The 16,181-nt window shown below is 35.7% G+C and overlaps 1 protein-coding gene across 28 annotated transcripts in view; it reads right to left on the reverse strand.

Annotated features, from left to right (window-relative positions):
• NRXN1 (neurexin 1) overlaps positions 1-16,181 on the reverse strand; it is a 1,115,374-nt gene that overhangs the window by 41,731 nt on the left and 1,057,462 nt on the right. Inside the window, exon 1 of one of the 28 annotated variants that reach the window (XM_072768339.1) lies at positions 11,507-11,711. The exons of 26 other annotated variants lie outside the window; for them this stretch is intronic. In XM_072768339.1, the coding sequence (XP_072624440.1) occupies positions 11,507-11,539 (33 nt within the window). In that variant the 5' untranslated portion in view covers positions 11,540-11,711. Of the gene's footprint in view, positions 1-11,506; positions 11,712-16,181 lie in introns of those variants that run through there. One more of the 28 variants, XM_072768338.1, reaches the window with a different exon arrangement.

Here is a 16,181-nt window from a genome sequence, read left to right on the forward strand (position 1 = left end):
CATTCTGAGCCAACTAGAAATTCAAAAATTACTTAAGCCCTTGACCTGAGGGAAATCACTCTTCATTCAATGTAAGTAGTTTAGAGTGAATGACCCCTTAGGTCCCTTTAAAATGTAATAATCAAGGGTAACACAAGAAGTCTTGTGGTAATGGTACTGCTAAGTTTGATTGTGGTGGTGGTTACAAGAAGCTCTACAGGTGATGAAGTTGCACAGAGCCACATACACACATACACAAGCACATGTGTAATTAGTGAAATCTGAAAAAGCTCTGTGATTTATAGCACTATTAATATTCTGGTTTTGATATTGGACTATAGTTGTGTAAGATGTTAACTGGGGGAGAAGTTGGGTAGAGGGTGTAGGGAATCTCCCTGTATTTTCTTTGTAACTATCTGTGAATCCATAATCATTTCAAAATTACAAGTCTTAAGAGTATATAAGTATATGCATACATACATAAATAATAAAAAATAACAATAAATCTTCAATTTCATGAAATGCCTTGGAGCCACAGATGAAACAAAAATATACAGGACTTCATGGTTTATCAAGGAAGTCAAATTTATTGGTTCCAAACAATGTACTTTCCAGCTAAATGTGACAGTTTTTATCTAAAACAATTAGTGGTTTTAAGGTACTTAGAATATTGACTATTTCACCATGATTTGAAGTAAAAAAAATTGTCACATGATGGGTTATTACTAGTAATACCATTTTTGCCTATCCTTTTACCATTTATCTTTGAATATTGAATCCTAAGGATTAAGATACCAAATAACTAATAATTTCAACCACAACAAATACTGTACCTTTGATTTTAAAAAAAAAATTAAACCAAAATATAAAAAACTAAACAAAACCGGCACAATTGAAAAGGAAGTATCAGGGCTTTACTAAAAACTAAATTCTAATACTTATATCCTGAGGACTCTAGTTTCTGCCCATTTAACTACTGTTACAATGAGTAATCTTACTTTCCATTCCTTAAATCTACAGAATCCTAGTCATCTAAGAATTAGATATATCTCCTTCCTTTTATTTATTTATTTTTAATATGGGACTTGAACTTACAACCCTGAGATAAAGACCTGAGCTGAGATCAAGAGTCAGATGCTTAACCAACTAAGCCACCCAGGTGCCCCTCAATATATTTCCTTTCAGTGTCAGAGAATCCACTTGGTTCTCCTGACTTCCATGAGGTTTAAAAAGAATGGCTAGTGACTTAGCAATTTCATACTCATATATATTCAAATCTGATTTTTAAGTGACACAAATGGGGTGGAAGAAAGAAATAGATGCTAGGAGCATCCCTCTGCTAGAGATAAATTAAAAGAAGAGAGACAAAACAAACAGGAAATTAAAAAAAAAAAAAGAATAAGCCTAAGAAGGAGAAAAGGAGAGAAAAAGTTTCTTCCACCTATGTTTGGAAAGTGGCAATGTGTTTCAGCTCATTTTACAAGTGACATCAATGACGGAGGTCTTTCAGACTTAGGAAAGTAGGATTAATGTCTCACTCAGTGAGATGTGAAATAGGTGTTGGTTTCAAAATTTTAGAAAGGTAGGCTTAAGAGGAAAAAAGCATGAGAATATATACAAGTGAAAATAAGACAATCTATCACACCAGCTCTGCTCCAGGACTAACCAACTAAACTCAGTCTTTATGCTTTAGCTCTCTGTGGCAGCAAACACCCCGCTCTTCTTAAATACCAAACCTTAAGACACAGAACAGAAATTTGGCCGGTACAGGATTTTCCTGTCCTTGAATATTTTTCACCAACTAATACAAGATAAAACAAATAGAGGCAGTTTCTCAATGACTTTAACTAAAATGAGCCAAGAATGATGAGTTATCACATGAAATCCTGTCAGAACACATGCATACTTACCCCCAAAATTAATTCTATTGGTTACAGTATATTTAAAGTGGTAAGAGGAATTACTCCCAATAAAAGAATAAAATAGATAATAAGTGATTATCCAAGAAAGACACTAAGTGGGGGAAGTTGATCACATGTTCCAGAGCTGCCGTAACAGAATCCAGGCCTATACTTCAGGTGGCCATAATGAAAGGAGCCTACTGAGAAGTGTGGGTTACCACACACCTTGTAAAACCTTCCCCCCTTCCTTTACTTTCCCTGGTGCTTCAGGGCTTCTTAAGCTTTGCAGGGTCTAGAGTATGCTTTTTAGTTGAAGTGTTTAGGGGCACCTGGATGGCTCAGTGGGTTAAAGTGTCCACCTTTGGCTTGGGTCATGATCTTGGGGTCCTTGGGATGGAGTCCTGCAGCAGGCTCCCAGATCAGTGGGGAGTTTGATTCTCTCTCCCTCTGCTAGTGTTCTCTCTCTCTCTCTCTCTCTCTCTCATTCTCAAAAATAAAATCCTATTCATTCATGAGAGACACACAGAGAGAGGCAGAGATACAGGCAGAGGGAGAAGCAGACTCCCTGCGGGGTGCCAAATGCAGGACTTGATCCCAGGACTCTGGGATGATGCCTTGAGGCAAAGGAAGATGCTCAACTGCTCAGCCACCCAGGTGTGCCTTCATAAGTAGAATCTTAAAAAAAAAATAAATAAATAACACTGAAGTATTTCAAGCTGTGTCTGGAAGTCAAATCTATCATATCATGATTTTAAAAGTTAAACCTCTACTGTATATATCAAGTGGTACTCCGAAATGTTGGTTTCCCAGAACATCCACAAATTCTGTCTATGTTTAGATGCTGATAGCAAATAGAAAAGAAAAAATTAAAAATGCAATCACTGCACCTTCCATATATTAGGAAGTCTTGAAATTATAAACGTCTAAATTCTAATTTCATTTGCCTGTGTCTAAAAATATTTCCCTGCTAATCACTTCAAATTACTATAGACATTTTGCAAGCTCTCTTAGATTTTATATAAAAATTGTGAACATCCATAAAAATAATGTGTCGTGCACATCTAACCTTTTGTTCCCAATATAGGCCCACTTTCTTTTTTATGTTTATAGAGAAATGCTTACAAAGTCTTGTTCTCTGAGGATCTCATTTGGCACTTATCAAATGTATTTTTTCATAGATCTTTATCAGTGATGAGAATTTTTCTCAGACTGTGTTGTTGATTGCTTATGTCACCACTTTTCTTTCCACTTCCATTAGAAGCCACAGGGTACCTTACTTCTTAAAGAAGAATGTGAGACTGATTTGGGGATGAAGGACTTTTAGTCTAGAGTATGCACCACTTTATAAAATATTTATTGATATAAAACCTAAAAATATACACGGTAGGTACAGTATTCACGTGGCTAATTATTTAGTAGATTCAGCCCATGATTTTACACCACAGGGTTCTTATTAGGAATAGCAGAAAGGGAATAAGAGTTTCTTGACACATGGTAATAAATATTTTCACTTACAATGAATAATTCAGCTCTTTTGGCATTCACTGTATGAAAAATAGATTTGAAATAATTTCAAGGTCTCTTAGCAAAGGTAGAGGTTTTGGCACACTAGAACAGGCAGTATGGGGCTCCTTTCCTTTGTTTTCACAGAATTTTCCTTGCTTTTGTGGTGCACACACTACAAAATTTTTCCACATTTGTTAAGATGATGTTGAAATGAAAAGATATTGTTTCTTCTATAGCATTTCCTTCAGCGACTTTCTAGAATTCCAAATCACGAATTCTCTGAAATTTACCAGCCTTGCCCAGAGAATGCTAATGAGCCGCTATATTCTTGATTATGGAAATGGAAAAGGAGCTTTCCCTCAAATTAATGCTAGCCAAAACTGGAATTATTCTCACGCTAATTTCAAAATGAAAATTCCCATAAGGAAATTACATATAAAAATTCATCTAAAACTTCAGGGAGATGATTCAACAAAATGAAAAGCAATCTATGTTTTAAGACCACTTTAAAAACTTTTCTTCTAAAGGAAATTCACATTTATTCACACTCTAAAATCATGAAGTATTAGAGCTATGAAGCCCTCACTTTACAAATATGGAAGTGAAGTATGAGAAAATTAAGTAGTTGGTCTTCATCACACCAAGAGCAATAAAAATTTCTCCAGTGCGATCTCTTTACATAAGTCCATTAAAAGAAAATGTTTTAAGATTAGATAAACCCCCATAATAATCCATTCACAATGGGGCATGTTGAATTTGAGGCAAATTGGGGATGGTTGTAAAGGTCTAATGTTTAGAAGAGCAATATAGGTTGAGAATGGTATAAATTTCCCAAGGAAACAAAAAGGGAATCTCAGACTAACTTTAAAATAAAACCAACATATATAAAGGTGAAAAGAAAAAAAAATAGGCATAAGCAAAAGGACTTTTTTTGGTTAGGGATCAAGTCCCACATCGGGCTCCCCGCAGGAAGCCTGTTTCTCCCTCTGCCTATGTCTCTGCCTCTCTCTGTGTGTCTCTCATGAATAAATAAATAAAATCTTTAGAAAAAATTAAAGACACACACTAATCTGATCCATTCTTCCAAATTACATGTCAGTCGGCCAAAGTGGTATTTATAAAATAATTTTCTTTAAAAAGATGCAGATACATTCATAAAGGAAAAAAAAATAACCAACACAACCACAATAAAGCAACCTGTAAATCCAACCCCCCTTTGTAATATTTACAGGCACAAAGCATGTATTATCCTCGCTTGGATGGCATATCTTTGGAAATGTCCTTACATTGTAGACTTTCAAATAAATGAAGTATATACTTTGCTCCTGCATCTTATCATTTTAGAACCTCATATTTCTTCCTAAAGTACTACAAAGAGTTGATGCATCACTTAGGGAATTGCTAGGTAGAGAGAGAGGCGGGGGTGGGGGGGTGGGGAGAGACTAAAATCAGTATTTACTTTGTTACTGCATCAATAGCCTTTTGTTTAAAATGATACCATCTGTTGCAATTGAAATCTCACTGGCTGTGTGGGAAACAACAAAGTCAGGAATCTAGGAAATGCTTCTGACATGGCACACTGACCTAAGCTTACTACCTCTAGTTTGAGATTTTGAAGAGTAATCAAGAGGTATTCAATTTGATATTTTGCACCTAGGTATCATTTCAGTCAGTACTCATGACTGGTTCATGAAGTTCCGCGTAATTATTCACTGTATTTGAGACCACTTACTGAGAAAACAATACTATTGATAAGTATTTCAATAACATGAGTAGACTGTTTACGTAATTATCACTATTCAAAATTGTTTCACTCAAGGCCAAGCCCTTGCTTCTGCCTATACCATTCCCATTCTACTTTCTTTATAGTGGGTATCATTTGAAAAGAAAATAGAATCGAAGATAGAAAAGAAGTAGGATTCAGGGAGATTGAAAATTATTGCTGGGGGAATTTACAAACACACTCAATTATATGGAAAAATGACTCGATATTTCAAATCATCCCTCAGTAAAAGGAGACTGATTTCTTATTTTTTAAAGGAAAATGTTTAGCAATGAAGGCTAATTTTAATGAATAAAGAGAATGAATACAAACCTAATATGCAGGTGATTTTTACACAAAAAGTTGTACATATTTTGTATTTACTTTTCTTACTCACAAAGCATAAAGACTGGCTTTTAAGAAATCGATATGTTGTCCTGAGAACACACAGAACAGGAAACAGCCACCTTGACTGATTTTGAGACAAGCTATTGGAGCCTTGATTCCTATTCAATTACTCCCGGTGCCCTACACACCATTTCAGAGGCTGGTACTTGTATGATGGGATGTGTCACTTACCTGATTTGACCTGATTTTGTGTAACTTTTTATTTTGTGACTGCATAACTAAGGCTGCTTAAACAAATGCGAGGAACATATAGCAGAATAACAACCATGCATTTGCCTAACTCATAATGACCTCTTCTCCTTTCTCCAAACTAACATAAAGTAAGTGCAGCAAATATGTGTTCATTAATTGATAACTACAGGGTAAAATAATTACTTCAGTATTCTAGTACTATAATATACTCTTATGTGTGTTTATCCTGACTCTTCAAACAGACTTTTAAGGCAAGAGATAGCTTTTTTCCTTTGAGTTACCCATTATATCTAGCAGTTTTGGTACAGATGAATCAACCAGTAGATAACTCAACAGACTGTAACTACCAAATGTACAAAAAACACTGAGATAATTCCTTATGTATTAAAATTGGTAATATTCTAGAAAGAGATAAAACACTCCTTGAAGGCTAAGAAAACTGTTGGCAAACCTAGGAGCAGTTGTTTCTCCTGAAATTCTAGTTTGTTATATGTATCCTTTAAACCTATTATTTAACAGCTAAATATTTAGCAGTGTTTTTTTATACAGACAGATAATACATCTGACTCTGAAAATCTTGTAGTCCTACCACAAATCTATTGAATAGATCCATTCAAATCTAGCTGTGCTAATTAAAAGAAGTCATGGTATATAATTGAAAACAATGATTTTTAAGCCAACGGGAGGGTAAATGGTCTAGAAAGCAGATTAACTTATGCAAGGTGACCCATTATGTAGACAGTTCACACATAAGTAATTGAGAATTGACACCTAAGGCTGTACCCATGCAACTGCAAAATAAGGAGCTTTTAAAAAGAACCAAAAACTCTATGTGATTTTGATCTGACAATAAAACAGCAATATTTTGAAGTCATAAAGATAGTTTTAGTTTTGTATATATAATGCATACTTTATTATATATACATCATATTTATATATGTAATCTATATTTTTTAGAGATAAGTATATTTTATCACAAGCAAATCCATTTCACTGGACAGTTGATTTGGGAAGGCATTGTTTTTGAAGCTCTAGCAGAGTTTTCAATATGAAAAACATGAGAAAATGAGACAGGTGAAGGCATTTCCCCATAGCATTAAACCCCTACTTTATCTATGACATTACCAGTAAATCTAGGCTGTGAACTTATATAGTCATATTTTTGGTCAAAAGTCTGAAGTATGCTAAGAACCAAGACTGTAGTATCCTACAAAACCCATTATGTTTTAATAAAAAAGCAGTGGAAACAAAGATGAGAACATACAGAGATTTCTCTAGGAAACTAATTTTCTTTTTGGTCCTTAAGGTAACATTCAAGTCATTCTCACCATTATATTATGGTTGTGGGAAAATAGTAAGAACTGTATTTTTTTTTTTTTTTGGTCCCTTAAGGTAACATTCAAATCATTTTCACCATTATATTATGGTTGTGGGAAAATAGTAAGAAAAGTATTTGAGCCTTTCTGCTATCAAGAAAATAATTACACTGTGGCTTCACATGCAGTATTAAAAATATATACAACAATATATATATATTCATGACACACGCATATATACACACACCATATACACATACACACATACACATATACATACGATGGAATATTATTCAGCCAGAAAAAAAAGGAAACCTTGTCATTTGCAACAACATAGATGGAATGGACCAAAGTGCAATAAGTCAGAGAAAGACAAATACTGTATGATTTCACTCATATGTGGAATTTAAGAAACAAAGCAAATGAACAAAGAAAAAAAGAGACAAATCAGAAAACAAACTCTTAAATGTAGAGAACAAACTGGTGGTGGTCATAGAAGAGGTGGATGGTGGGATGAGTGAAATAGGTGAAGGGGATTAAGAGTATACTTATCACGATGAGCAGAGTAATATTTAGAATGGTTGAATCACCATACTGAAGCTAGTATAACACTGTACATTAACTATGCTGGAATTTAAAAAAAATAATTGAAATTTTATTCACACAGACACACACACACAGACACTCACACACACACCCTGATGATGAAAATAAAAATGTATAACTGATTTTGGAAAATAGTTTGAGAATTCAAATGAAGGTAAAACTTTGAGAAGCAAATGGGAACGTAGAGTGATAAGCACTCATAATTTATGACACAAAATAGAAAATATCTCATATATTATTGCTTTTTTCCTGGTTATTATGCAGTTTGGACTTACATTGCCTTAATATATTAAGGGAAACTAGAGATACCCATGGGTTTATAATTTTCTATTATAAGAAATAGTGTTAGTGGATATACTGGAAATTGCTTTTCTACTAGATATTATTGTGCTTGGCTCCATTCTCTGTGCCAGAGTGACGAGGGAAGGGAGTCTTCAGGAGATTCAAATATCAGTTGTCAAGTAAATGTAAATAAGGTGGCAGAAAGTAAAGCTTATCTTTCAGATCAATATGGTAACCTTAGGAGAAGTCAAAGAATTTGAAAGCCTAAATATACACAAAGATGTATAAAGCAGAACCTGGTGTCATTATACTCTGCTGAATTCATACATAGCTTATTGTTTAGTAAAATTGAGGTCTGGAGCAAATGGCATTTGAGTCCATAAGTGACAGGTAAAGCAGAAAAATACAAGATAAGTAGAGGGATTGGGAAATGAAGGAGAAGATGGAATAATAAAAGGCACTACTTGGTCAAAGTAAAATTAAATATCCACTAACACTGTTCACCTATGAATTTTGCTAGTGGAAAAAATTAGTGGAATTAATTTTTAATTAATAGTGGAATTAAGAGTACTAATTTTGAGTAGGAATAAATCTTGTTTCAAATGAATTATTTTCCAAATGGGCAGAATGTAAGCTTAGTTCTTAAAACAATTAAACTTAAAATAGACAAAGGTTGAAAGTCTCTGGCTACATGTTTTTGTCCCCCATTTGAAAACTAAGCGTAAGCCAAGAGGGCTTTCTTCATCAATTTGCATTCTGCCGACTGCATCCATCATATAGTTAATTGATTGCACTTGTAGTTTATAAATGCACCCAGATGCTGTGGGATGAGCACATTTCGTAAATTAAAGGAGCATATGGAAGGCACACAGACAGTAACATTTCATCATAACTACCCAAAACATCCTTAATATGCAATGCTACATCACTAATTACTATGTAAATATGTAAGCATTTCCCTGGTTAATGTCTTGGTGAGAAATTAGTTTGGCAGTTGAGCCCAAATGCTGTTTTGACCAGCCATTTAATACCACTTCAGGGCTCCTCTAGTTTCATTACACTTTGCCTATAAGGAGAATGTGGCTCTCAGCCTATTAGGCAACCTTGATTGTGTAGTCAGTGAAAATGTTTATTCTTTATCACTGGTCACCTTACTTAAGGAACACCAGTCAACCCTCCAAATTATAAAAATATGTCTAAAGTTCTGTCTGCAAGCCCTATTTCTTCCTTAAAACATTAGATGGAATTTGCTAAGTGAAGAATGTTTTGCTTCTTAGTGGACTTTTTCATTAACTTCTAAGAAAAGGGCAAGGAGGAAAAAGACTGCATAACTGGTTTAAATCTTCAACATTGGGGAAATTAGTATCAATGATCTGAGTAAATTATCTTGAATACCTTGAGGTGTCAAAGGTAAAGATTTCATTCTCTAATCCAGATCATAGTTCTTTGTCAAGCCAAGGTTGAAAAGGTAAATCAATAGAAACATGCAACAAGGCAAAGTTTCCTTTGGAGAGTGTAAATTCTCTCCATATACAACATCCATCAACCACATGATTAAGTGAGCTGTGGGTGACCCATGGATCAGATATGTATATTTAAACTTTGAAAATTTGTGTTTTATTGGTAGATTTTGGCATGATGGTTTTGGTCAAATTCAGTCATACTCAGGACTGGAAATTGTGTCTAAATTCACTTTAACATTTTGAAGGAATCATTAAAATTATAGAATTCAAAAGTAAATTGGTTGTCATTTTTTTCCCGGTCCTAAGGCCTTTCTGGGTACAGACTGTGCCCAGTTCTTTGGGCAGGTGGGTGACAGAAACCTTGATAGAGGATTCTGAGAAATTAATTTCATTTCATAATTTGAACTGGGCATTGGTAAAGCTCCCAAGCTTCATGATAAAAATCAACAAATACTTAAATAAACCACTCAAAGTTATTCTAGAAATGAACATCTATTTATAAGCCGGAAGTAAAATAATAGTAGTTTAGTCAGCAAAGACTCTTAATATTTTCAGAATTAAAAGCTTACTTAGGGAAAAAGTCAGCAAACTCTCCAGATGCTTGAATCATCTAAGGTCTGGTATATAAGTTTAGTAGTTACTGCATTTATATTTAGATACCACCAACTCAAATAATACAATATAATTTTAATTTTGCTTCTACTTTTCCTTTACAGGGCAAAGATAAAAAGCTTACAAACAACAACTAACAGACCACACATTATTTATAATCTGGTAAAGCAACTTCTATTCATGAGACTTCTTCCCTACTCTATGAAGCAGGGCTACCTAACTTAATGAAAAATGTTTGTTACAACAGACGTGACATTCTATCTCATTATTAAAGGAAGATGCAATCAGGAGTTCTCTTGAAAAGAAAGGGCAGGCTTTCTACACTATCAAGCAGACTCTTCCCCTCACATCTTCCTTTTCTTATGTGCAATCCCTTCTGTTCTCCATCTGCTCCGCCCCCACCTATTGTCTCCACTCGCTGCCAAGCATGCCAATCCCATCTGGCCATACTCTTGTTTCTTCTGGCTCTAATTCCCATGGGCCTAAGAAATTTTTGAATGCCAAGGCTTTTCCCCTCTTCACGAGACTCAGGACTAGCTAGGAGGGTATCAAACAATTCCCCAAAGAATTCACACACACATGAACATGCACATGATCTCTCGCATACACAAACAGCAGTTTTAAAATCCTTTCCTAGGCTACAATTAAAAAAAAATATATATATATATTTAAAATTCTTTCACCTCGATGCATTTTTTAAGAATTAAAATCTTACTATATCTTTGAAATAAGCAAAATTTATATTTCAAAAATATAAACACTTTCAGTAATCCCGGACATGCATTTTTTTTTTCCAGAAAGCAGAAGTCATTAGTGTAAATAAATGTTATTTAAATCTTACCATCATGAAATATTTCCATTAGTTAATCAGGTTTAATCGTTGACCACTAATACATTTTCTGTTGTACCAAACATACATTTAATTCAGACATTCCAGCTTTACAAATTCTCCACGAAAGCCCACTCTGCCGCAAAAGCATGCATGGTCAGAATCTAAGCATATTTAGGCAAAATTATCACCAGGTCATTAACAATAATAAAGCAGTCTGGCAAGTATTGAAAGCAGCTTTTATTCATGCTTTTACTTGAACCAACTTAATACATATATACATATACATATATATATATACACACACACACACACACACAATTTTTGGTTGTTTTGCCACAAGCATGCTAAAAAAAAAAAAAAACTCGTAAGCTCACAAAAAGCAGCAAACAAAACTAGAAGCAACCATGCTCAGGGTTTAAGGACATTAAAAAATTAAAGCAGCCTTTCTACATTTCATACAGAGCGTGCATAAATTTGACATGCAACCTCCAAAAAATAAATACTGTAACGAAAATCTTAAAATCAGTTCATCCAAAAAGAGTTTATTCTCATTTTCATTATTATTGTTCTTAGGCTTCTGGTATCTTAAACCCTGCATGCTGCAGTTCTGAGCTGTGCTGAGCACCGGCTGGGAGAGAAGAAGCTACCTGCGAGTTTTCACAGTGCCATCTCATATCCATGTCTGTCTGGCTACCCTGCGTGCTTAGAGCTTTTTTCTTAATTCTTAATGGAAATCCTAGGAAATTTAGTCCATCCTCTGAAATCAATACTGGTGACAGGAGAGCTCCCTGACTCAGTGGGAGATCAGGATGATAAATTGCCTGCGCATCAGCCTGGCCTATCAGTGCCCTGCACACAGATGGGCGAGAAAAGACACAGAAAAGGCTCTATCCGTCACGTGTCACCGAGGAGCCAATGGCTGAGGCGCTGCTGCAGGAGGAGATGCTGCAGTTCCGTCTGCAGTGGACCCGGCAGCTGGGGCGCAGGCCAGCCCGCGCCCCGCTGCAACCGTCCGGGCGCCGCTGCTGTCCCGTTTGCACCCTGGCTGCACCTGCAGACCGAGCGCAGGTCGCTCTAGGTCCCACCCAGATAAAGACCTATTTTCATGCACAGAGAGTTTTCTCTGCATTCCTTGCTAATCCACTGTGATCCCAAAACAAAAGAGAAACTTTTTTTTTTTTTTTTTTTAAACAGCCCAACTCTTAACCTCTTAGGTGCTTACCTTCCCATAATGATCATGTTTTCACCTAATATTAAATTAGAAGCTTAAACTGTGCAAGTAGCATGCAACCCTCCTGACAGGATGGCCGCAGAGCTTTAGGGTTGCAATTATAATTTCATTTCCAAGTTAACGAATGAGTTTTTTTTTCTCTTTGAATGCCAAGTTTATAATGGGTGTTTTTATGGGATGACTCTGTAAAGGCAATTATACAACAATAAGGAGTACATGATTGCGCTTTTCTGCCAATTAGAACTGCTCTTTAAAGACTATTTAAATCCCAATAAATATGCCATTGTATCAATCATTAAAAATAAAGACAAGCACCAAAGGATATACATCTCATTTCCTAAAGCCTGAAGAACAAATGTGTTATATAGTGATGGGGATGCGGACTTATTTTTTGTCCTTCCTTTTATGTTTAAAATAATTCTTTGGAAAAAAAAAATAAAAATAAAATAATTCTTTGGGAAGCAAAGGCTCCACATCTGGAATACCATATGGAATCATATCCCTCAATACATCTGGTATATAAGTTGATCATTGTGTAATAAGAGACATTTTGCACAGTTCTTCAAGGTAACAGATGATTGTATCCAGTCTGACAGGTAAGGTTATAAGTGATGAGACTGTGGTGTTTTTCAAATGGTAATATGATGGAGATTTTTTTAAAAAGAAGCAGCTCAAAAGAAAGAGTGAACAACCTTCAGGAATAACAGAAAGAATACCAGGGCGCTTCTCTATCATTTTTCATTGCCCAGTTTCAATTAAAACCATGCATTTTCAAGGATTAATTCTAACTCCTTTAAAATGACCCAACAGTACTTTAAAAAACCTGAGAATAAATACTGATAGATATGTCATCATCAGTAAATTGTCACTGAGTTTTAAAACGCTGAAATTCCAAAGTTTATTTCACCTTGGAAACTATTTTTTAAACATATTCTTGAAACACTGACCCTGCCAAGTTTTCTGCAAATTTCTTTCCACCCTGATTCAGTATTGTCTACCAGGAAATAATAATGCACTTTTCAAATTCTTTAAAATATATATTGCTTTGTGCTCATTCTATTTGGCTTATTTATTCAATAAAATAATCCTCAACAACCAAACTTTACTTAAAAATATTTTTTTTAAGATTTTAAAGTTATTTATTTATTTCAGAGATAGAGAGCATGAGCCGGGATAGGGGCACAGGGAAAAATAGACTCCCCGCTGAGCAGGGAGCCTGATGCAGGGTTTGATCCCGGGACCCTGGAACCATGACTAGAGTCTAAGACAGATGGTTAACCGACTGAGTCACCCAAGAGCCCAAACTTTATTTTCTTAAGGGAAAAAATTATGGCCCACCCAGATGCTTTTTATCAAAAAGAAAACAATAATAATAATACATCATCAAACCTATTCACTGCACTATTGTAATAACCAAAAGTGGAAACTATTTAGTCATCAATAAATAAACTGATCAGATAAATTATGGTACAGTATTACAGTAGAGATACTCTGCAGCTGTAGAATATAATGTGGCAAATTCAACTGTTCTTATGTGAAAAGATCTGTAAGATGTAATGTTATTTAAACTAAAAAGGGACAACTTTTAAGTTGTTTGAAGTCTGGACACATTAAACACACACACAAACATTTACACACCTAAATATACAGTTGCATATGCAGAGGAAATTTCCAAAAATGCATAAAATATCAGTTAATAGTAGTTAAATCTGAGGAGCAAAGCTGAGCTCCAAGGTGGGACTGAGGCATAGTTTTATTAGCCCATTTTATACATTTTTCATCAAGTCTATGTATTACTTTCCTAATTTAAAATTAATTAATTAAAACAATGGTTTAGAAGAAAGTGATTGGTAGACAGTTGAGCAAAAATGTTGAGGGGAAAAATGGGGAGACGGAAGGGTGACCTGCTTTTTTTATGCAAAGAACATAGGCTAGGTGTGGGCAAAAAGAGGAGCTGCCAGACACAGGTTCTGGCAATTTAGCTGAAGACCTCCACAAACCATATTCATCTTCTACTACTTTCATCTCTGAATGCCTATAACAATACAAACTTACAGGTGTTAAGAGCTTTACAATTTGTAGTGACAATTCACCTAAATTATCTCTGATTCTTACAGGTGAGAACTGAGAAGTAAATGATTTGGCTAATTAGCAGAGCTTTGGGAAATTAACCCCTCCAAGCCTTAGTTTTCTCAGCAGGATGCAATTAGCAAGAAGTGGCACAGCTAACCATGAATCCTAATTTAGGATATTGTTTATTGCTGCTTTAAAGACAAGATAATGAGCATGTTTTTTAACCAATAGTGGTGAAGGGATAAAGACAAAACGAAATCCATTTTCTTGTGTTTCCTACTTGGCGCAAGCTTATTTTATGCAAGAGACTGAACTTAGCTTATAGATTCTATTGTTCACTTTTTTGTGACTGTATTTTAAATCCTAGGACTTTAAGGGATAGAAACATTAAAAAATATTGAGTAGGTTAAATTAAGTAAAAGGCTGATAAGTAGCACTGTTAAAGGGTCTTTGTGTTTTACACAGTTAATTAATTAATTAATTAATTAATTTAAGATTTTATTTATTTATTCATGATAGACAGAGAGAGAGAGAGAGAGAGAGGCAGAGACACAGGCAGAGGGAGAATCAGGCTCCATGCCGGGAGGGAGCCCGATGTGGGACTCGATCCTGCGACCTCAGGACGGTGCCCTGGGCCAAAGGCAGGCGCTAAACCACTGAGCCACCCAGGGATCCCTTATTTATTTATTCTTAAAGATTTTATTTATTTATTCATGAGAGACACAGAAGAGGGGCAGAGACCCAGGCAGACGGAGAAACAGGCTCCATGCAGGGAGCCTGAAGTGGGACTCGATCCTAGGTCTCCAGGATCACGCCCTGGGCCAAAGGCAGATGCTCAATCACAGAGACACCCAGGTGTCCCCACACAAAGTTATTTTAAATCAGTAGTTTATGGAGGGTAATTTTGTCCCCAAGGGGACACTTGATAATGTTTGGAAATATTTCTAGTTGTCACACCTGAGGAGGTGCTACTAGCATCTAGTGGGTAGTAGCCAAAGATGCTGCTTATCAAACTACAACACACAGGACAGTGAGTGTGATGAAGACTTATCTGGCCTAAACATCAATAGTGAGATTGAGAAACATGTACTAAATACTGTGCTTTTCTACCTTATTTACAAAGAGGTTGAAAACAAAAAGTACTCAGTACTATGAGATGTATATTGTAAAGTGGCAAGTAAGCAAGTTTAGGTCTAGAGGAGAGGAGGACCGAGGACCAGGCCCTGGATTCCTCAAAGAAATCTTGGGGAAGAGGAGGTAAGAGAAGAACTGGTGTGGTGACCTGGAAGCCTATGATAAAAAGCATGTTAGCAAAGATAGGGTCTTGTTCAAATATGCAGACAGGTAAAAAAAATCTACATTTATTTATTTATTTATTTATTTATTTATTTATTTATTTATTTATTTATTTTTGGCTTTAGATTGGTTGGGGGGAGAGCGCAGGCAGGAGCAGGGAAAGAGGGAGAAAGAGAGAAGCAGGCTCCCCACTGAGTGGGGAACAGCAGGAGGGGGCTGGATCTCAGGACCCTGAGATATTCCACCTGAGCCCTGAGATCATCACCCGAGACAAAATCGAGTCTGACGCTTAGTCAACTAAGCCACCCAGGCACACCTTCAGTTTTGTCTTTAATTTAAACAAAGGGTCTGAGAAATTAATCTCATTGAAATCAATAATACAAAAGATCTGAGGAAAAAAAAATAAATAAAAAAAATAAAAAAATAAAAGATCTGAGGTCCTTATTCCTCTTCACATTTGGATTTTTACAGATGTGGCCAGAAAAAGTAGTATTTACAGGGACCACGAGAGGGCTATTTGGAGAATATGTGAGGAGGAAGGGGCTTTTATGACCCTCAAATTATACTTCCCAGGCTATTTATAAGTTGTAGCTACTTTATGGTCCACAAAGATGTACCCATAAACAAGCAAGTGAACAACTGCTATTTCAGACCATCCCACATCATAGTGTGCGGAGGAGCAGAGAGCCACTGCATCCCCCATAGATATGATGTCTGCAGTC

This window comes from Canis lupus, chromosome 11 (assembly GCF_048164855.1).
Source record: "Canis lupus baileyi chromosome 11, mCanLup2.hap1, whole genome shotgun sequence".
Taxonomy (NCBI): Eukaryota; Metazoa; Chordata; class Mammalia; order Carnivora; family Canidae; genus Canis; species Canis lupus.